General features: G+C 39.1%; 1 protein-coding gene across 1 annotated transcript in view; it reads left to right on the top strand.

Annotated features, from left to right (window-relative positions):
* SNX4 (sorting nexin 4) overlaps window positions 1-22,774 on the top strand; it is a 34,096-nt gene that overhangs the window by 4,478 nt on the left and 6,844 nt on the right. Inside the window, exons 3-9 of the mRNA XM_051623422.1 lie at window positions 6,989-7,127; window positions 7,206-7,355; window positions 8,419-8,466; window positions 12,316-12,371; window positions 16,329-16,401; window positions 17,933-17,994; window positions 19,476-19,541. Of these exons, the coding sequence (XP_051479382.1) occupies window positions 6,989-7,127; window positions 7,206-7,355; window positions 8,419-8,466; window positions 12,316-12,371; window positions 16,329-16,401; window positions 17,933-17,994; window positions 19,476-19,541 (594 nt within the window). The remainder of the gene's footprint in view (window positions 1-6,988; window positions 7,128-7,205; window positions 7,356-8,418; window positions 8,467-12,315; window positions 12,372-16,328; window positions 16,402-17,932; window positions 17,995-19,475; window positions 19,542-22,774) is intronic.

A 22,774-nucleotide genomic window follows, 5' to 3' on the forward strand; every position in this document is an offset into this window, starting at 1 on the left:
CTTGAGTTCCTTGCCCAAAGTCTTGTGCCACACATTGGGTTAGGTGAAGAGCCCAGGTGTGTGTTTCCTGGGGAGAGGCACAGATTGAGTGCCTGCAGAGGTATCCTGTCTTTTGATAAAACAACAACATGCACATTTTGGTCATTGAGAGTCAGGAAGACTTGTCTGTTCCATCTGAAGGAGGTATTGGGAGAAAAGGAAAAAAGTCTGGATGCAGCATGAACTTTAAACAAGGGAGAGTCAGGAGATGAAAGACAATGGAGGAGCTAAAAACTTACCGTACTGCTGATTTTTACTTAATTGATCATATGAATCATTTTAGTTCACCATCTGGTTAGGTGACAGTGTTAAAAAATTAAATAATTTAAAACTCACCTGACTGAAAATTTTCTGACAGGAGAACTGCCTCTGTGTCATACAGCTTGCCAGGTAACTTTTGGTGTTTTACCAAGTACGTCGTTAATCTGTAATTATTGTTTTTTTGTCTGTTGAGGAGCCTGAATACAAAGACCATTTCTAAATAGCTAATGGAAAAAGTTGCCCAGCCCTCCAAAACGGTGTTCCTCTGCTTAGAGAGTGAACCTTGTCTGCTGTAGGGGAGGGGAAGTGTCACTTCTCAGTACACAGGAAGGTCAAAGGCTGAAAGCAAAGTTACTGCTTCTGCAATTGAAGAGGTGATTGCTTTTACAAGGAAATAAACAGATGTATTTCCTTCTCATCTGATTTACTATTTTACAGCCATTCCTCTTTTTGTTGCGTTCAGAGTTGTTTAATGGCTCATTAAAGATAATTAGTTTTAAATGGGAAATGGGAAGAGGTTAATTAGATGGACTAAAGTTTTCATATTGGCACTTTGAATTAAGGCAAATGAATGTGACATTTGGAGTAATGTAATCTTCTAATCACTTATGATAACATCAGTTATGAAGGTAAAAGCTGAAGGTTTCAATTTTGTCTTTTTTTTTCAGGCAGGTTGGTTCATTCAATGAATAACGTGCATTGTTAAAACTGTACTTTGAGGGCAAACATATGGTGTTCCTGCCTGAAGACTGTACCAGTATTATATTGAGATTTTAAAACCAAAACAAATTGAGAAGTTTGACTGAATGTCAACAAGTGATTATAATCTTAATTTAAACTGGTCTGCAGTACTTGCATTTAATGGTGGAGTTCATAATGTGGTCTAAAAAATTAGATGGTAATGAAGGTATTAAGAGTAATGGGTACCTTTGTGGATTTCTACTTCCTTTCTGTAACAGGGTTCCTGGGGAGAAATGCTGTTGTAATTGGTGATGTTTTTATGGTCTCATATGTAACCAGGTGGAGACATTTTGGGTGTGATTAAAAAACATTATTTCTCTCATCTCACTTGCCTGACCCAAATCCATCCATGCAGTTTGAAACACTTAATACCTTGTTTAAAAGGCAGTGGTGTGGACACAGGCTTGTAGTTGAGAGCTGTACAGCACTTTCCCACCGCAGCTTTGCTCTCTCTAGAGAACAGAATCTGGCTGCTTTTACTTTATCAAAGTCTCCAGGTAGAAGGAAGAGATCTTAAACTAGTATTAATAATTTCAAAATGTGTCTTAAATTTATTTGAATAGTTAACTTAAAAAGCATTGCTTCTTTGTTGGACTTTACTCATCTGCCCTCCAGAAATGCTGTCTTCGTACTCTGGTCACCAAAAGTCACTAAACTGATGTTTCACAGTCTGTTGAAAAAACCCATATAACTTGAGTGGGTGCTGCTAGTGGCAGAGGCAGCTGGGATGTCCATCCTGCAGAGAAATGGCAGCATAGTGACAGAATCTTGCTGAGGCACAGCTGCTAGAGTGCACTTTTTGCAATGGGATGTTGGGCAAGAAGAACATCCAGGCATTTCTCTGGGCAAGTGTCTGTCTACCTGTTTTGCTGTCACACTTACTTTACCTGGTTTCTTTTAACTGCTTTTCACCCGAAACAAGAACTGTGTTAGATAAAAGCAACAACTACAAGCAAAATAGGCAGCATTCACACTTCTAAGACAGTGAGAATAAGTGCATGTTGGAATAAAGGAATTAAGTGTGATCTGAGAAGAGAAATAATGTTGGACTGCTTAACACAGACTGTTGAGGAGGTTGTATCATATGCTGTTTATTAAAAAAAAAACAAAACAACAACTACATAGGCAGGTTTGACCTAGTAGTTATTTAACCTTTAGTTAAATTCTGGTCGTAATTTAACCTTTTTTTTTTTTTTTTTCCTGGGTGTAATGTGAGGCTTGTGTGTCCCTCATGTGGATTGTAAAGCTTGATTAACTTAGACTTAAGGAAACCTAACCTCGTGTCCACAGATCTGCTTTGTCAGAATAGATTGACAATGGGCTTTAGATCTAGTAAACTTCCTTAGTTTCTTTGGTGTGGGCAGGGAAGATGTGGTGAGTGGTGTGATCTGATCTGGCAGTCTGCTTCCTTCCTCCTCGAGTCCTTGAGGCCCCTTGTGGACATTAAACAGGGTGTCTTTCTTTGTGGGGAGTAGTAGTGATTCTGACGTAGATATAAGCTTCTCTGTACAGCTGTGGTCCTTCCCTGCTGAAGTGCTACACTCCTAGATGACTTCAAAAATGTTGGTTCCTATTTAATTTTCTGCTTGATACTTGTGTGTTTGTGGACTGAGATGTTACTACTCTGAGTACTGTACTTTTCAGGTCTTTAAAATAACTGATGTGTTCTTGTTAATTCTGACAAATACAAAGCTGATACAGCTGGCATGTTGAACATTTTTTTTCAGTTAAGGCTCCGTGCAGTCTTTGCTGCTTCTAGTTTATAGCTAACTCTGCAAAACAGTCATGAAGCATTAAGAATGTAATTTGCACTGGAACATTCTCTTGTCAGAAGACTGTGATCTCTTACAATGCCAGCTTACTGATGGTGTGTTGACCTGAACTCTTACAAATGATAAATGGACTGCTACAGTAGTTAAAAATGTGATGATCCAAGTGGTGTGTTTGCCTTCCTTCAATATTGGCAGGATAGGAACACGAAATGTCCTAGCCCATAATCCGTACTACGGAAGCAGAGTATATGTAGTTCCCCAAACAGACTCACATCTATGAAGTCACTTATATTTCTAAAGCCATTCTTCCTTGTTTCATTTCTTTTCCTCCTGTCATTTTGTAGCAGAGCATTATTCTTTAGTTCTTTTCTCACACTTGTGTTATTAAAAGTATTGAAACATTAAATAATGTCAATATCTTGACTGTAGGAATTGGGAGTTCTAATAAAAATACAGATCAGCTTTTACACAATAAAGCTGACTTGGCAAAAATGGGTTTGTGGAGGTGTAGCAAGCCAGAGCAGAATGAGTTAAGGCAGATCAGCTGTGGAGATAAGCTTCCTAACATTATGCTACTAATGTATATATTACTGTAATTGTATTTGATATGAGAGTGTTATATTGAGGTCACTTACAAATGCATAGCACTGAAATTCAGGATAGTTCTTTTCTGACATCTTGTGAAGTTGTATTTTTACAGAGGCACACTTGAAAACAGAGTAGGAATGTCTGGATCAGAAACTTCCTTGAAAAATAAACTGCATTTAATTCTTCTCTGTGCTGACCTCATTGATATTCTAGGTTGTTCAGAAAGTGGTATATGCATATATGATAAGGCTTGCATTGCTTAGAGGCAGAAGATAGCATTTAAGTACATGCTGTTTTGAAATGAAACAACGAAATGAACTTTTCTAAGTATTTTGTATTCAGGAGATAGAAAACTTTATATTTGAAGTTGCCCATGGCAGTGTAAGCCCACAGAGTAAGTTAAGTGGAGATGAAAAAATAATTGTGGCTAGCAGTACTTTTCCTCAGGGGCTCATATTGACAAGAAAAATAAGAATGATAGTTAAAAAATAAAGTGAACTGTTCTTCTTGCAGTTTAGCTTTGGTTGATAACTTCTTCAGCCTCTGTCACTCTCCTATATGTATGAAATGTGTTAGTTTGCCATAAACTGTCAGTAGTGTGTGCATACCTTGCTTGCCTGATAACAAGGTGATGCAGTCTGTCCTAAACTTCAGTTAAGTTTTAAAAAAAGATGAATAATGAAACTCTCCTATTCCAGAAAAATCAAAACTGGAAAGAAGAGCAAGTTAAACACAAGTTCTGTGCCAGTCCCTTGGCTGCATTTCTTGTGGCCAGAAAATGGTTATGCATAGGACTGACAGGGAGGTTTAATAGCCATGGATCAGATGCATCCTGCAGGGTTTTTTTCTTCTTCTACTTTCTTGTCTGATAGAACATCCGTTATGTTACGAAGAACTGCTTGTTCCAGACCTGAGAGCTGAATGTGTAATCTTCCTGCCTTTAGAGGAAGGGTGGCTGCAATCTGCTTCACTCTGTGCAGTGTGTCTGCCTAGCTCTGGGCAAGTCTCTGATGAACTCCTGCTGATCCAGCAGCATCTGTATCTGCAGCACAGATGGGTCCTCCTGGGATGTGGCTGGGTTCTCAGGGCAGTCCTGGCCTCTGTTTTTCTCATATCCCTATTCTTGTTTGCTTGGGCGGGATGTTTTCAGACAGGCTCTACATAAACCTGTGATGTATTGATGGTGGCAGTCTTGCCTGAGGGTTGATAATAACCCACGCAGAAGTAGTGCTCTTGAAACCCATCGGTAGGTCAGTGCAACTGGTTGATAGCTGCTGAAACTGGAGACTAAAGAGATCCCTAGTTCTGAAGTACTTTTATGTGAGTGTCTCGAGTGGCCAGATTGTTTATCAAACCCTCCTGGGCGTTTCTCCTCTAGGAAACTGAAATTTGTGCCTTCAGCTTTCAACTAAAAAGCTAATCTTCCGGGTCGTTGTAGCTTAATTCTTTATCTATTTAAATTTAGCTCCAACTCAGCAACAGTACAATCACTAGAGACCTGCTTTTAGCTGAAGTGTTCTTGAAATGTTTAAATTGTGTAGGAAGGAATGCTGCACAGCCTGTCAGCCCAGCACTAAGCTGAGCTTATACCCTCTTCAGAACTGTGGCTGCAGTTGCAACTTCATTAAATTGAAGTACTCTAATAGGGAAGAATTCTGTGGGATGTTGGCAGCGTGATTTAGTGGCTGTCAGCAGTGTGCTCACCCTTTTTTCTTGTCAGTCTCAAACAGTTTTAATCTGTGGTGGTTTGTGTTGAATGCTTATGAACACATCCTTCTTTCTTCCTTGTGAATTTTTTTCCTAAAAATTCAGTCAGCTGAAATAAATGTCATTTCCACGAGGCAAGGGTAGATATTCAGAAAGTGTTCTGCCTTACTCATTTTAAATTTTTTTTTCACAAGTCTCTATTAGATTACTTCAAATCAAGATGTAACAATGCTTTTCATTTTAAACAAGAGGATATAGCAAGGCAGTTTCTCTAATGAGAGTACAGAAATGGACAAAGGCTACCTGAGTTTTGTTTAAGTGTGTCAAATAACAGGGGCCCTTCTGGAGTGGGATTGTTTGTTTTTCAGTAAGGTCATTAGAAATCCAACCTGGTAGGTTAAGAATAGCTTTTAAAAAAAGGAATATTTTGTGTGCAATTTAGCTGTTGTGGACATACTGAAGTAAGTCCAGTGAAAGGCCATGAAGGTGATTCTAGGCTTGGAGCATCTGACATGCAGGGCTGGGCTGAGGGAGATTGGGTTCTTCGGCCTCTGAAAGAGACAGCTCAAGGGATCTTAGTGATGTGTTTCGGTACCTGGAAGGTTAAGAAGGTGGAGTCAGACTCTGTGATGCACGGAGCAAGGACAAGAGGCATTTGCCATCAATTCAAATATAGGAAATGCCATTTAAACATAAGAAAACCACTTTACTGTGAGAGTGGCCAAACATGGGAATGGGTTGCCCAGTGTGGTAGTGGTCTCTGACCTTGGAGATACTCAAAACCCCACTATATGTGACTCTGAGCAACCTGCTGTGAGCAAGGGAGTTGGGCTGCAGACATGCAGAGGTGCCTTCCAACCTCAACTATCCTGTGATAATCTCATAACATAGTACTGTTTCATGTAGTTTTATGGCAGTGCTTTGTATGCCAATTAGTCATTTAATATAAGAGCTAAGGTAGGGTTAGACATCACTGTTTTCTGCTAAGTGCCTTTTCTGAATCCTTTCTGTTTTTTCTGACGTATGCAAACTACCAACAAGTGTTACTGACCTGATGCTTATTTATGGTATTGCAAAGTATTTTTATTGCTTTAAATGTCTTGTATGAAGGATGAGGGTTTTTCAGGTTTTTATATCACTTTTCAATCCTATAATATCCCATGATTTCTCCTTTTATAGTAACATAAAATCCTTTAATACATTGCTAGGTGACACTGGCTTTAAGTTTTCACCAGATTTTTCAGATGTACCAGTTCTATAACTCTTTAGCTAGTTTGTTAGACTACATGTCTTTAGTCCTTAAATAGAAAAAGATACCACTTTGAACAATAAAAATTGGAAGTGCTTTGAAATAACCTACATTTTTCTAAAAATATCCTTTAAATTTTCTTAATATTTTTCAAGTTCTATTTTTAACTATTCTAGCTGTTGCAGGTAAGATAATTTTTCTCCTCTGAAGTGAAAGGTTTCCCATTGAATAGTGAATTCCTTCTTGGAATACTCAGTATCCTCCAGCTGCTCATGAAATCATGCTGATTTAGAGCCTAACACTGTTCTAAGAGAAAAATGTCTAATTCTGTAGTGATGAGAACTAAGACACTTGTGTGACTGTTTACTTGACTGTGACCTACCTGTTTGTGATGTGATGAAAATGTGTTAATTTTTCCTCTGTTCCTAAAAAAAATGGGAGTACTGTCAGGCACAAATTATAAGTTTTGTTAAATGAAGTATGTACGTGTGAAATGAATTGTGGTTACTTTAGATTATGGGCAGGTTATGCAGTAATCATTACAGGGTAACTTTTTTTGCTGTATTTGTGCTGATGGTGTGAAGGAAGGTGATCGCTTACTAAAGCTCAAATTTACTGTTCTGTCTTTCAGAGCTGTTGAGTCCCAGAGTGAGGGACAATGTGCCCCAGTGGAGTCCCTGTGGCGACGTTACAGTGAATTTGAGTTGTTGAGGAATTATTTATCAGTTACCTATCCACATATTGTTGTTCCACCTTTGCCAGAAAAAAGGGTAAGGAGGCTGAGGCAGAGGCTTGCTTTGTATTTATTTGTTGTTTATTTACTAATAACACCCTTCTGTTTAAAATAGGCTGACTTTGTTTGGCATAAGCTGTCAGCAGACAATATGGATCCAGATTTTGTGGAAAGAAGAAGAATTGGTTTGGAAAACTTCCTGTTACGTGTGGCTTCACATCCTGTTCTTTGCCAAGACAAAATCTTTTATTCATTTTTAACACAGGTATAGTAAAGTGATGTGCTTTCTAAATACATACTTCAGTGATTGTTTATTTAAGATGCTGTCCTTTTGGTTTTCTTCCCTCCCGTTGACCCATAGCTTGTTCTGTGTGTAGAAGGATAGACAATGTGAATAAACTTGAGGTGGAAAAGACTTATCTCAAAACTAAAAGCTACTTAACAGCCCACTGCAGTTGTACAGTTGTACTTCCGATGTACCATATGACTTTTTTCCAGTCTAGTTTTGAGGCTCCTAAGAGAGAATTTATACCTCTTTGAAACAACATATTGGGAACTTAATGTGTGTTGGTTGGGAAAGCTTCCCTGGGGCTAAAGCTGAAACAGTTAGCATGTTGTACTGCTGGCTGCAGAGACAGTACTGGCTTCCAGTTCCCTCATTGGATATCCATGGTTTCTTTAGGTTGACAGTTTGAATCATGATCCATTCATATGTGTTGTGGTCCAAAACCAGTTCAGTATGTTATTGCAAAAGGTGTGATGCAGCTGTCACCTGAAGCACTGCATTTTGCAGTTTTCAACTTGTGGAGGTGTTGGGTGTGTCTCTTTTTTTGAGCTTTGATGAGAGATTCCCAGATAGTGGGCTGAGTAGATATGTTTACCCAACACAGTACAGTGTGTAGATAAACCAGTGTGTGGGGACTGAAAGCAGTGAACAGCACACTGTTGTACAGGAGCGAGGTGACTGCATGTGCTCTGTGAGCAGTTGTCATCTGTGTGTTGTCTGTATGCTCTCTGCAGCAGACTGCTGATAATCTAATAAGCAATAGATGGTAACTACCCTCCTTTCTAAAGAACTGAGCTACTTCTATATATGTGTGGTTTCTGCCCCTGGTTGATAGAATGAAGCAATTGAGCAGTGAGGAGGAGAGTTTTGGGGGGAGGTTAGTATGTAAGCACAACAAAATTCTTAACAAGGGGAGGGTGGCTGAGGCAGAATCCAGGCTTATTGGAGAAGCCCTTCTGATATCAGGATTGATATAGAGACTTGCAGAAGCTGGGCTACTCTTAAATCACTCTAACTGAGCATACTTTTCCTGTATTTTTAGGAAAGTGGGTGGAAAGAAATGGTGAATGAGACTGGATTTCAGTTAAAGGTAATTAATGTAATTGTTTGCCTCATGACTGCTGTGACACACTCGTCAAACATTTTTTAGGCTGTTTTTGAAAGGCTGTTTGCTGTTAGAATGAGTTAAAGGCATTGCTTTATGTATACTTTTTAACTACAAAACCCAGTGTTCTCAGCATGCAACAGGTAAGACTTAAACTGTTAAGATGAAGCTTGTTAATATATGCCTATATTTGATGCTCAACCTTGTAAATTCTGCTAGTAAAGTAGAATTACGATCCTTACAAGTCTTAAAACTAATGAACTTGAGCCTATAGCAGTGCTTTTGTGTATTGTCAGTTTAGTTTAGCATCATTTTAAAGATGGGTGTCAGATTTACCCTGGTAAGAGGTGCAAGGTGTCAAAACCAAGAAAAGGCAAGCAAAGAAGTCTGAGTTGTAGGATGTCTCTACAAAGGTAAGTTACTGAAGGGGACTAAGACAGATGGATTTTGTGTTCCTTAACTGAACGTGTCTTGAAATAGTACTATTCCCCATTGCATTAGTGAGTTTATGGCTGGGTAAGTGGGTGGTAGACTTGCAGGAATAAATGATCAAAGGTGGTGTGTTTGTACAGTACAAGAATCTGTGAGAAGCTGGTAGATTGCTGGGCTGTGTCTGGAAAAGTTGCTATATGGAAACAGGTACTCAGCTTTTGTTTCATGGTAATGGGATCAACTCATGAAATGGCAACTGAAAACAAGGTGGATTTTGAAGAATTACTCTGAATAGTGAGAGTTAAAGGAGATCAGTGGTGCTCTTATCCTCAGTGTTCAAGGGGCTTTGAAACTGACAATGTTGATAACTGAAGTTTACAAGAATTTTCTTCCATCATGATAGTGCTTGTGTGTTGCTTGTATTGCTAATGCAAAATATGTAAATCTTTTGAGCTGTGGTTTCCTGGTCAGCACCTCTTTGTTTCAGTTTACACTCACAGGAGTTCAGTTTGTACTGGCAGGATATGTTCAGGGGTGCACACAGTGATGAGAGTTTGAAAGAAAACTCATATCAGAATGCTGAGAGCATTTGCCTACCTGCAACCATACTGTAGGTGAAATGAGACAGAAGCAAGTCCTGTTTTCCTTCTAGCTTTGATTGTGTGTATAGTTTCCCTTTTACAATACCTGTCTCATTAGGAAAGAAAAATAACTTTTTGCAAAAGCCTGGGAAAACCCATTTTTCCTTTATTCAGTATTGTAAATATAAAGCTCTCAAGATTGGAGGTTATTTAGCCCTACACTGGAGGACAAACCTCTATTCACCACGTCTTAAACTAGAATCAGACCACTGGTTTGCATGCTGCTGCTGCATTAAAGCAGGATGTGTCTTTTGTCCCAAAGGGGTTGAACCAGGCTAACTAAACTTTAAATTAGGCATTAATGCAGTGTCACATGTTATAGTTGAATGTTGATGTTGGAGACTTTGTTTACTCTGCCAAGTGTATCACGAAATCATGCCTTTCCTTCCTCCCACCCCCAGCACTTAATTTTATTCTTTAAGGGATTTGTCGCTTGGGATTTTACGCCTTCCTTTAGGAAGGAGAAAATTCCTCTCTCTCATTAGTTTACTGAAAACATTATAGGATCATAGGTGGAATTAACTGTCTGAAAGCTCAACGGTACCTCATTTGTTGGGGAGTTCATCTCTAAAATGCTGATGCATTTAAGTCTTAAGTTTAAGACAGGACAGATGTTTTTCTAACTATGTGGTGTGAATGTTCCAAAGTGGTGTGGGAGTTACTGTGCTGCTACTGGCAAGAAGGAAATAACCCGACTTAGATGGCTGAGCATTGGCAGGACCTTGGTTCCTGCCTGATAGTGCTCATATTCTTACTGAACTCTTCCTTCAGAGCACTAGATGTGTCTGTAACAAAAAGCAAAAACCTGCTCTGTAACTGTAATGTAGGAAGTGATCCTTTTCAAGGGTAAACCTGTTGAATGTGCACTGTCCCTACAAACTCTGATTTTGGTGCTTGCTGGTTGAACATAAATACAGTCTCTTGCGCAGTAACTACTCAGAGGGAAAGATTCTGATTTAATGTCAGTGTACCTTAGTGGTGTTTGTACTGTGAGAGAACATGTGAGGAGCACACGCAGGTGCATCTGAATGACCTGAGATCTATATGGCTTGTGTCATGACTAGTCAGGCTATAGCAGCGGAGGTTCAAGGCCATACAAGATTGTGGAGCACTCAGAATAAACATAAACTTACTGAATAAACATAAACATTTGGAGTTACTGCAGTGTTTTGTGTTCTGTGGGCTATCTTGGATGTGCTTCCCCATGCTGCCTTTGTCTCCCCTTTGCAAGATATTTGTAGAGGGGTGCTGTGTGTAGCAGTGACAATGAACTTGGGTTCTTCCAGTGTCAGTCAGCCTTAGTCATGCAGGTTTCTTTGTGGATTGTGTTTTGTATTGGTGGTTTGGTGACTGGAAGGACAGCTGAAGTTGGCCAAGATTTCTATCAGTACCTCTCATTCTAGTTGCAAGAAGCAAGCTGTTTTCCCTCAGCTTGGATGCTCTCCTAAATGTCCTTCAGATGTGATTCCAGGTGAAAGGAACTTGCAGTGATACTCAAGTATGGGTATCTTCTGCTGGCCCCAGTGCAGTGGTAGGTGAAACAGTCTCAAACTGTGGCTGTCTCACCTGCAGAATTGATTGCAAGGGTCCTAAAGAAGGGACTTGCTTCTTGGTTTGGGAAAACACTGTTCCCTTCACTGGCAAATTGAAAAAAGCTAATCAAGCTCCGAGTTAGCTGTCACAGTGCACACAATATGCCTGTGTCAGATACCAGCACTAACAAATACAGCTGAAGTCACTTACTCCTAGCAGTGGTGGCACAGTCTATTAGCTAAAAGAGTACATTATAAGAAGTCTGTGCTCCTCACAAGATGTTTATTTTTCTTTCACTGAAAAGAGGGATGTTTTGATCAAAAGCAAACTAAGCTGTTTTCTGGAAGCTGGAGTTTTCATGCACTATAGATGAGCCTGGAGGGAGCTGTATGTAAGATGCCCTACAGAATTGAAAAGTTGTGGTGATGTGGGACCTCTGTGGATAAGACTGGGATATCTCCCCTTTGTTAGTGTCTTATTAAGAGTAAATACCCATTGCACAGTTCAGTGGACAATTCAAATGAAAAACCCCACCTCCTTAGAGAGGTCCCCTACTACTGTCATTGCAGTCATTGGTAAACCATCTCAAAAAGTGAAGTAGCCAATTACCTTTTTAATTAGGCATTGAACTTAATTTTGTGGAGATTTATACATGCTCTGTTACAGGAAAGAACATTGCATTGAAAATGGCTCAATTCTGATATACAAATTACATTTTTTCTGTAAAGCAAGTCATAAAATAAGAAAACACCATATATAAGATTTTGATTTCACTGGGGAACTGTTCTAGTAATAAAGAGCATATAGAGGTTACTCTAGCACTGGTTTTATTTGGTTTGAAAAATATAAAATAGTTTGTCCATATGGTCTTATGTTACCTAATTGCTTCAGCTAAAAAGAATGCAGGGTTGTATATCTTAACTCTATGATTTGTGTAACATTTTATGAGGGGACTATTTTTGTGGGATTTGGATTATAGCATCTTAATTTTAGTGGATACTGTTTACATCCTAGTTTACAAAAATAGCTTATTTTTTTAACTTTTCAATTAAAAAAATCTGACATGCAGGATAGCTAGTGTCAAGCTGATAAATGCTTGAAGATTTAAATAAGCCAGGAAGGTAGGATTTTTTTTTTCTAATGGTGCTGCCAGAAGGCTGAGATTTTTTGTCACTGGAATTTAATTGCATTAAATTAACAAAGCTTTTTTTCCCCCCCTTTTTTTCAGGCAGATTCCAGATTAAAAGCTCTTAATGCAACATTCAGAGTGAAAAACCCAGACAAGTAAGATTCGACATCTTTCCTTCTTCCCTTTCCCTTTTTCAGTTACAACTCAAACTTCTCATGACAGAATATTTTATACCCTTAGAATAAATTCAGAACAGAAAAATTATCTTCCTGCACTTCAAATCTTAACAGAAGCCCAGTAAGGAGGCAGTGTGAAAAGGTTTGGTAAATACTGTTTCTAGGAGCATGAAACATTTGGAAAAATGCCATCACTGTGCAAAATGACTCTTTTGTTTTAGCTAGATTAAAAGGAAGAGACACCAAAAAATACTCCAGAAAAGAACCTCTTAATATTTGTTTGTAAAGAAATCTTTACAAGCATGAAAGGAATACAGATTGATAGTAGGTCTTTTCAAAAATCTGTCAGTGTGCAGTTCTGCTGGTGCTGCAGTTCATAGTTCTCCTCAAGCTGCCAATTTTCACAGATACTTTTGGAAGTCCCAAGGTCATCTTAGCTCTGTTGCAGTTTAGGAAGCTCTGGGACAGGCAGTAGAGCAATCTGCTGGGTCAAGAAAGTGTTCAGAAGTGTAAGGGTGTGTAATAGGAGGTTTCTTGTGCCCTAGGTGATATGAAGAGGGTAAAATGAGAGTTTCTACTTCTGCAGGAGTTGGAAACATCAGTGTGGAGCCATAGGGTCAAGAGCTGTTGCTGTTTGACATTTGCAAAGCAATAAAGACCCCACAGGAAGTCCAGGGATGGAGATGCTTTACAGGGAGAGCTCATGTGCATGACTGCTTTCTCCTGTCTACTCCCTCTGTGCTTCCCTCGCACCCAAGGGTATTGTATTAGAGACATTAGAGGGTACATACCTTTCTGAACCTCTTTATAGACTTACCTGTGATTTGGTGCAGCCCTTCCTTTTTTTGTGTGTTTGCTTTGCAGCCTTCTGTGGTAACAAGGAAGCTTTCAGCTAGGGCTTAATGTGATAGATAACGTTCACAAATGAGACCAAATTACAGCAATTCTACCAGGAGCTAGAGGTGAGATTGGCCCCTTGTTTGAATGTTTCATCCTTCATCATCCTTATCTGTGGCTTGTTGGAGTTAGCCTTTCCTGCTTTCATGGCAGGGAAGCTCTGCCACTACTTTGCCTACAGTCATAGGTGGCCAAGATTGGTTAAGGCTGAGATGAGAAATATACTGTTTTTTTTGAGGTAACTTCATATTTCTGAAAGCAAGGCTTTTGTGAGAAGTGGTTTGGTAAAAAGTGAGAGAAGATGTAATACCAGTATTCTAGGAGTTCAAATGTAGATTGGAAACTGAAGTGCCTCCTGTGGGAAGTCATTAGTGTCTTTAATGATGGGATTATACGGTGATAAAAACATGGTATGCTGATACTCAGAGGTAAATTTGTATCTACTGCACACCTCTCTAATTTGGCCTCGTGTTACTCATCCTCTCTTCTCTTGCTGAGCTGTAATCAAAACATTAGCTTTCTTGGTGAAAAGTTTCTTTCAGAAAAACCCTGAATCCTTTCTTAAGGCAGAATTAAAAAAACCCCAAAACAACAAACTAACTTTTGTTTGTTTGTTTGTTTGGTTTTTTGTCTGGTTAGGTGGACAAGTGGCTTGTTCTTTAGTGAACAGTTCTGTTCTTGTAGCATCTTATTTCACAAAAAAGGAAAATGGTACTTCCCCCCTTGATGTAGAAAGTAGATCTGCCAAGCAAAATGCATCAAGTGAATAATTTCTATTGAAATACTGTCTACTGTAAATGACATTTTCTTCTTTGCCATTACCATAACATATATTTTTGAGCAGAAACCTAGTGGTGTTCCTACAGAAATGTGGCCTGACCTGTACTTTGTGTCTGAAATTCTACTCAACAACTCAAATATCTAGTCTGTTGGTAATGTTACAGAATCAGGAAAACCAAGGTAAAAGCATGGGGCTTGCTTCACTTACTGAGTGCCAAAACTATGTTGTTTCATGTTTCTGTTGCACAGGGAAGTGAACGTCCCTTTGTGTGCCTCACCAAATTGGGTTTATTGCTTTAAAGTGATATAAATTTTTGACATGAGCAATGAGTAGGACTTCAGCAAATACTTGAGAAATAAACCTTTGGTTTGCAACACCACCAGTCTCTTGTAAAGCAGTTTTTTTCCTGAAAGATTATATTTGTAAAATTGTCAACCTTCACGGAAGACTGGGCAAAAGATTTGGTTAATGTTTTTCTGAGACAATAAAAAGAAGACAGCTTGGTTCTGAAGTGGTGATTTAAAATAAAAATGTTTGATTTTTTTAATGAGGGGAGGAATTAGCATGGGAGAAGACGTATTGCTGCTGGAGTCCAGGATATATTGAGAGTCCTCTTAGGATCCTGACTCTTGCCTTTGGGGACTATGGCATTCCTAAAAGTTTTCTTGCCACAGAACAAGATAAATAAAACTTCTCGTTTTGAATTTCTGGAGTGGAAAGAGGAGTATTCCTGAGCTGAAGGAATGCTTTTTAATCTTTTGTTTTTTTGTTCAATTATTTCAAATATCTTCACTCTATGTGTCTGCAGCTGTCTGACATTCAGCCCTGGTGCATATTTTATAAAGTGTAAACTGAAAAGATTTCTCTCTAAACCCCACTGTGTAGATCAATGACTATTTTTCCCATACAGTTTCTCTGCTGGCTTTTAAATCTTTTTATGTACTTTAACCCTGTGTGTGTCAATCTTATAAAAGATGCTCCTTGGAGATGAAAAATATTAGAAATGGTAATAAAGCTCCTACTTCCTGAGTGTAAGGAGGAGAATATTTTGGGGGAAGACTTCCTGGCAGGGGAAGAAGAGAAGTTAAATGAAAAAACGTGGAATTTCATACTTGGTCACCCGAAGCAAGTGACCTGACTCATGTCAGTAAGACCTCTTGAGTACAAACTGTTCTGAAATACAAAGCCTGACTGTGTGCCTGTGGTGGGAGGAGGGGTGAAGGTTTTATTGCTTGAACATCAATCTGGAAAGCTAATCTTAGTGTCTCATTCCTTAATTCTAGTTACATTGTTTATTATAGTAGTTTATTTTCAGATAATTGTTCTGTAATTTAGGTAAAGCCGTTTCTGGCTTTCTATCTGGATGAAAAACATTCTTGTGTGCCAAAGTAGGTCATGAGTTAACTAGAGTGTAGTAGGGAGAGTTTAAGTGTACAGAAGTGGCTATTGTTGTGGCTTAATTGGTTAGCTGTCACTAGCAAAGCTGTGGCAACTGATTAAGTCTCGTCATTAGCATGAGCTAAATGTATCAGCTTGAACTACCACTAAGGCTTAACTGGGGTGATGAATAAAATGTCTCTTCTCCCCCCATAGTGGCAGGTTAACCATGTGTACATGACCACTTGTGGTGGGTTACCTGACTGATACCTTCTTAAGATGCAGTGACTTGATGGCTTTTAGCTGTGTATGACTCCTGTGCAGGTACAGTTCTCACTAGGGTGTCATATATAGCAATTAACAATTACTGTATGGCTTAGCCTTAGAGGAATTGTGATAATTGGGAATGCTTCCTTGAACTTCTGAAAGGTTATACTCAAAAGTGGCTAGATGGCAGCTTGAAAGCAGTGTCTTTGTCAGGTTAGAGGTGTGAAGACATTTTTGTTCAGAAGGATTAGTGCTTCTGCAGGTTTTGGCCTTGTGCTTATTTGAAGCTTTCCTATTCACTCATGCTTGCTTTTCTAAATCCCATTCAAAACAAAACAAAACACATGGATGTAGTAATTTCAGTTAGCTACTTATATTTCATTAACATTTCTCTCTTAAATTGTTCTGAACCTTCATCATTTACATAAAAAAACCCAGCAGTTATGCGAGTGTTGTTCGCTTTAGGGAAATAAAGCTCTGCAGTCACTTTCTTAGGAGTCTTCAGCTAATCCCACCTCAACAGAATCTGGGCTCCTTCTTGCTGGTGGTAGCGTTGGGGCTTTCTCTTGCCTTCTGTGATGGCTAATGATGTACTATCTGTTTCCTACTCCCAGGAGATTTACTGAGCTAAAACACTACAGTGATGAACTGCAGTCTGTCATATCACACCTTCTGCGAGTCAGAGCTGTAAGTATTTCCCATGTGTGTCGTGACAAATAGTATGATTTATTTATAAGGCAGTATTTCTTGTTTAGTCAAGAGAATGGTATATGTGTTCTAGAATAAGGGCGGTTTTGCCTGAGAGAGTGTGGGGCAGGAGACAGCAAGGGGGCAAGGGGGCGTGCCTTTGTACAGATTTGTGGGGGAGAAAGAGTTCTAAATGTGGTGGTTGAGTTTGGCAGTCATTGGAGGAGCAAACACACGCATGTTGCTAATCTGCCCTCTTCCCTGATGGTCAGATATCAGAGGGAGGTGGATTGAAATGTCTGCTTCTCTCAGGAGACAAGTTGCTTTTGCTAGGTGTCTGGGCTGGAAAGGGCCCCAAAACGCAGATTTCTGGTCAGACATATAATTTTTCTTTCCCAGAGCTTGTAGTATGAATTGTGTGCGCTTCCCAGCACACTTTTTCTTTTTTTTTTTTTTGGCTTGTCCTTTAATCTGTAATGAATAATGTTTTTTCCAATGATGAGAACAATTATATCATGAATCAAGATACTCTTAAGAGTTGAGAATTGAAGCTTTTATTTTCTTTAAAGTCACAAAAAGGAAATAGGAAATTACAATTCCATTAACGAGGTGCATGATACTGCTTTTCAGTGTGTTTAACAAGGATTTCATTTTTGATGGAAGCTGTGTGGCAGAGAGGACTGTAATTGATTGCCCTGTCGAGCTGAGGTTCTTGAGAGGATTAATCACTGGTGTGCTACTGACAGTGCCTTTTTCTCAGGGCTGTGTGTGCATGAGATCTGTTGGGCAATTTGCATACATTTCATTTTTACTGCTTTGACAGACCAGCAATGGTAGCTCTTACCAAACTGCAGTCTCACTCATTGGTACATCACAATTACAAGGGCATTATCTGGATTACAAGTCACACTTGAAGGTGTACATGTGGTCTTTCCTTCTGAGGTTGTTGCCAGCATTGTAATTCTGGCTGCAGCAGGTACTGACTTTCCAAACAGCTGAAATGATGTATTTACCTTTAGCAAGAAGCTCTGCAATGAATAGTTCATTTCCTTTCCTTCATTTCACTGAGCTGGATGGAAAAATCAAGTCACTTGTTAGAATCTTACTGAAGCTTTCTCTACAGTCTTGATGACAGGATGGACTTCTGTCTCACCATCTTCATGTTAAGTAAGCAACTGTGTGTATAAATTTGGCATTATTCAGGTAAAGGAGGCTATGCGTTACATCTAGTTAACAAAACCTGAAGGTAGCTGAAGGTATTGTGGTCTCCATAGGCACATCCTGTGTGTGAGCTCTTCCAAAGAAATATTGGAAATGTAACTTTGCACTGTAGTCTTGATTGTCACTTCAGTCTTCAAGTACTTAATGCTATTGATTATTTCTTCAGTAGTGGCTTAGATTAGATTTAGGCCTAATCTTGTTTACCTGTGTAAAAACATGAAGACTTTAGCTCTTCAAGTTGGTATTTGGATGTTCACAAAGCAATTTCACTAAATGTTGATGAACAAAACCTGACTCTAAAATGTTTCAGAGGGTAGCAGACCGGTTATATGGTGTGTACAAGGTCCATGGCAACTATGGAAGAGTATTCAGGTAAGAGTTCATCCAATTTGTAAATATATGCATAGACAGATGTGGAGAGAGAGAGACAGAATTTTTTGATTTTATTGCTACACTTTTGAAAAGCATATTTGAAACATTTAAATGTCTGCCTTGAAAAAAACTTCATATTGCAGCACTAACGAGATTTCTGTGCTGGATGTAACAATCTCTGGATCTGCTGAGCTTAGTTTCTAGTGGAAGACTTCAGCTTTTTGTTTTGTATTCCAGACCTTTCAGGCTTTTGTTGTTGTGTTGGCATTGTCTGTCTTCAGAAAGTAACTTACTACCTATTTTCATGCAGTTGTCTCTGAAAAGCTTCTATGTCCTTCTAAGGGTTAAAAATCAACAACTATATCCAATGTTAGTACCTTTTAAAAATGAATTTGCCAATCGTTTTTTGATTTATATGAGTGAATTGCATGCTCAAGTTTTCCATCTCACTGGAGAATTTAAGAATCTAAACTTCTGGTTAAGGGAAACCTCCTGCTTCTACACACTGTTCAAGTGCTAAATTTAATTCTCTGGGTTAATGGATTGCAGATGTCTTTCTCATTGGGGGTTTTAAAGTGAAATTAGGTGTAGTTCTGTAATAACATAAAGACAAACAAATGTCAACATCGGCACAGTGGAATGTTTATGAAAGAATGAAGGACAGAATAGATCCAGTAGACATAAATTATGTGCAATATAAGGGACCTCCTCCTTTTTTCTTGTAGAAAGAGTTGTGGATTCAGTTCTTGTAACTAAGAAATCTCCTAAGGTTTCACAAAGCTGAGAAAACAATTAAAATTGCAGTGTACGTACTCCAGTGTCCAGAATAAGTCTTTTGCTGTCTATATTGTAGCTCTGTTTCCTTCTTTATCTAAATAATCTCTCTAATGTGATTAGGTAGAAACGGTTGTAAGTTGATTTTTTTTTTTTTATTATGTTTTAAAGTATTAGAACTAAACCACACTGTACTATGAAAACAGAAAATAACATACAGCGAAGGTTTTCAGAAGCAGTAAAATGTTTGTAAATGTCAAATCCCACTGTTTGGTTTTTGGAATGAGAGGCTTTTCTATCTGATGTGCTGCTATTCTGGAAAGCTTAGTTCCATCTGATGAGCATGTTAGACCAAATTTTGTTTTAGAAAGTTCCCTCATCGATCCCCCCCCGCCCACTTTATTTTAAGTGCTAGTATAATTTATTTAATTGATTTTTAGGTATTTAAACAGCAGTCTACTCAAATCCAATCCCAAACCAAGTTATTTGTGAGGATGAGTTTAGCTGGCAGGGACAATTGTTACACAGGGTGCTGTAGATAGCCTTGCCACATGGTCAGTGTTGCTGCTTAGAAGAAGAAAACAGTTTGGCCAAGTTGATTTTTGAGGCAGTTTCTATTCAGGTGTCACCTGGGAAGAAACTATATACAGGATGCAGCTTATTAACTTCCCTTCATGTGTGATGTTTCTCATTTGTTTTTCCTACAGTGAGTGGAGTGCAATAGAAAAGGAGATGGGGGATGGGTTGCAGAGTGCTGGCCACCACATGGATGTGTAAGTACTGACTGAATATCTGATAGTTTGATGTAAGCCAGATGTAGAACTCTCCCTCTTTTCTTTTGCCTGAACCCCAAAGCAGATACAAGCAGTGCACTGAGAAAGTTGGGGGTGCATTGTTTTTAGGTGTACACTGTTTCTGTGACTTGGATGCAGGCACAACTGGAGCATCCGTGTACTGTATTAAGTAGCTCAAAAGGTCTCAGGAGAACCAGAGGGATTTCTTTTTTTTATTATTATTTTGAAATTGTAGAAGTGTTTGGAATTCTTCCAGTTTTTCTTTTAAGCTACTATGCCAGAAACTGGTGGAGTAATGTGCTGCAGACCTGATGAGTTCCATTTGGTTTTGATAGCAGCATTTTGTACCATGCAGTAGATGGTACACAGATTTGGAGTTAATTACAGAAAGTTCAGGAATTTAATTAATCGGCACCAAAATGCTAATGGATTCTTGAAACAAATACTGACTGGATGTAATGAAGTAGAGATTCTTCCCTCTTTGCATCTTTAGAGGCAGTTGGCAGGGATGCAAAACACAGCCTTCAAAATAAGAGTCTAGCACTTCACAGTGCTCACAGATGTGGTGTTCTAGACTCGTGAGTTCTACTTTTCAGGTAGTCACATGTAAAGGGAAACTGATTCCTCCTCTGTAATTGCACAGTACAGGTAAGTAACAACTCCAGCAAGAGCTGAAAGCTTTTCTACATATTTTCCTACAATATGGCATGTCAAAGGGAAGGGTTTGACAAGCCATGTAGAACCCTGCCCTCAGTTTCTTCAGAATAATTCTGTTTTTATCAGATCTTTAAGAATTTGAACCCCTCTGAAAAATGTATTCAGACTTCTATGTTTTGGCTAACATGGTGGTTTGCACCCCAAAAAAGTTACAGAACTTTGTAGGCAGAGGGTTCTGGTGAGAAGAAAGAAATGCAGAATGCATCCTGCTTTCAGAAGAAAACTGGTAGAGGTGGAATACAATGTTAAGCACCTACTACAGTATGCAGAAGTTGAAGAGATTGTGGAAACAAGGTATAATATGGAGGAGTTAAGGAGAGACAGGTTGGTTTTCAGTGGTTCAGACACACCACACTAGATGTCAAACACCTTGAAATGCATAACCAGCTAAAAAACTGTCTTGCTTCTCAGTCAGGAGGCTTAAACCCTCTCCACACATCTGAGATGTTTAATGTTTTTGTCTGTAACACAGTTATGGTTAAAGATCCAGCACAGTCATGGCAGTGAGTTTCTGGGTAACTTTAATCACCGCATGAAGTCTGAAGTTGCTTTCATTGTCTGTCATCTCTTCTGCTCTGGCACTCTCACACAACAATAATAGTGACAAGCAAGCAAGAAGCAGCAGCAGCTGTGAGATTCAGGAGCTCATTCAGTGACCCATGAGGTCTCCTACCAGTAAGGATCACATGGATGATCTCTTGAAAGTTTAATTTGCCAGTTCAGTTACCATTCCCATAACATCATACAGGAGTTTATTGCAACAGAAAGTGCTTCAGGAAGGCTGCCTGATATAGATGTTAAAACTTTAGGGCTAATTTAATTATTCTCTATCTACCCCATATGTTCTGGTCTTTACTAGTTGTTTGTTTAAACTTTTGAGTTGTTATTGTTTAGTATGATCTGCAACAGCTTAATATTTGGAGAAGACATCCCAAAGAACCTCTGGGTGTTGTATGGCAGGATGAGGCTTGCTGAAGCAGTACAGAACAACAGGGTGTGCTGAGAAAGCTCAAGTGAATGGCTATAATTCCACCATTAAAAGATGAAAGAAAAAATGCCAGACCTTTAACTTCTGTCCTTTATGCTGTTAATGAGCGACCCTTTATCTCTGTATCAGATAGACTGTCATTATGGGTGGTGGCAGTCTGAACTAAAACGGGTTTAGTTGATGATTCCCATGAAGAGTGGGAACATAATTTCCTTTGGAACCTTTGGAACTTTCTGCAGTTTCTCCTTCCAATTTTCCCTGGTTTGCCTGCCTGCTTAAACCAGTGTTTAAACTTCAGCTGAGGCAGTCAGAAATAGTGCTTGTCTTCAGAACTTAAAAATAGAGAGGTCTAAGCCACTTCAACCTATGTGGATGCAGAATTTTTTTCAGAACAAGTATATTTTTCAACAGTATGGACTTCTTCCTTACTTGAAATCACAATATGAGTTCTGTTCTGCCTGTTCTTTATCTCTCTACTTAAACTGATCTGCTTTTGCTGGCCACATCATATATTATGCTTATTTATTCCTGGATGTGCCATGTCTTTGATTTTGCAAAGGATCAAATTAACTTATCTTGCTTGCATACTGATAAAATTCACCCTTGAACAGATGGGCATGTCTGCAACTCTTCCTCAGTTTCCCCATTCTTCCAATTGTTTGACAAGTAGCTGTTCCCTCTCTGAAGAGCCTTATTTTGCATGCCCTACTGAGCAGGCCTGAGGGTGATGATTGCTTTAAGCAGGAGTGTCTCCCTCAAATACCTCTCTTAGATTCCCAAGGGTCTAAATGTCACTGTTGTTTCTTTTAAAGCTTGCATGGAGGGATTTCTTGTTCTCTCCCAATCATATTAACAGTTCCTTTTCAGCTTGAGACTCTTTCTGCTTCATCCATAGAGCCAGTTACTGGAGAGGCACAGGAAGACAGGGAAAAACTCAAAGACTTTGCAAAAGCTTTAAAGCCAAATGTAATTAACATTTGGGTCACGTTGTGCTGGTCACTAGACAAGCATGGACATACTCTCATTTCAGAGAGCCTGCAGCTGTGCAAGGGATTGCCACATACTTGAGAATCCAGGCTGAGTTGGCAGAATAGATGAAGGCATTTGTGATGGGAACTCATTCTTGTCTGTTATCTCCAGTGGCACATGCCCTGTTATTGCTGGCTAAATCAAGTGGCATCCTATTTCTGTCACTGTGCCACTTGAGATGTGCAGTTACCTGTTAACTGTAGGCCTGTCCCTGCAAATACGTCCAAGCACAGTCATCTTGGTTAGTGAGAACCTATTAAATACTGTACAATAATCAATATAAACTAGAAAAAAGTGTTTTTTCTAATTTTTAGGAGACATCAACTTAAATGATAGATTTTTTTACTGTATGCAAGAGCTGCAGAGTTGGTCCAAGCCCTTGTGCTTCAGATTTCTCCCTAAAATGAAGGTTTGAACTTCTTGTTGCTCTGAATTGATCTGCCTGACTTAGGCAGCAGACATAGCAACAGGCTTTCAA

This window comes from Apus apus, chromosome 6 (genome assembly GCF_020740795.1).
Source record: "Apus apus isolate bApuApu2 chromosome 6, bApuApu2.pri.cur, whole genome shotgun sequence".
NCBI lineage: Eukaryota > Metazoa > Chordata > Aves > Apodiformes > Apodidae > Apus > Apus apus.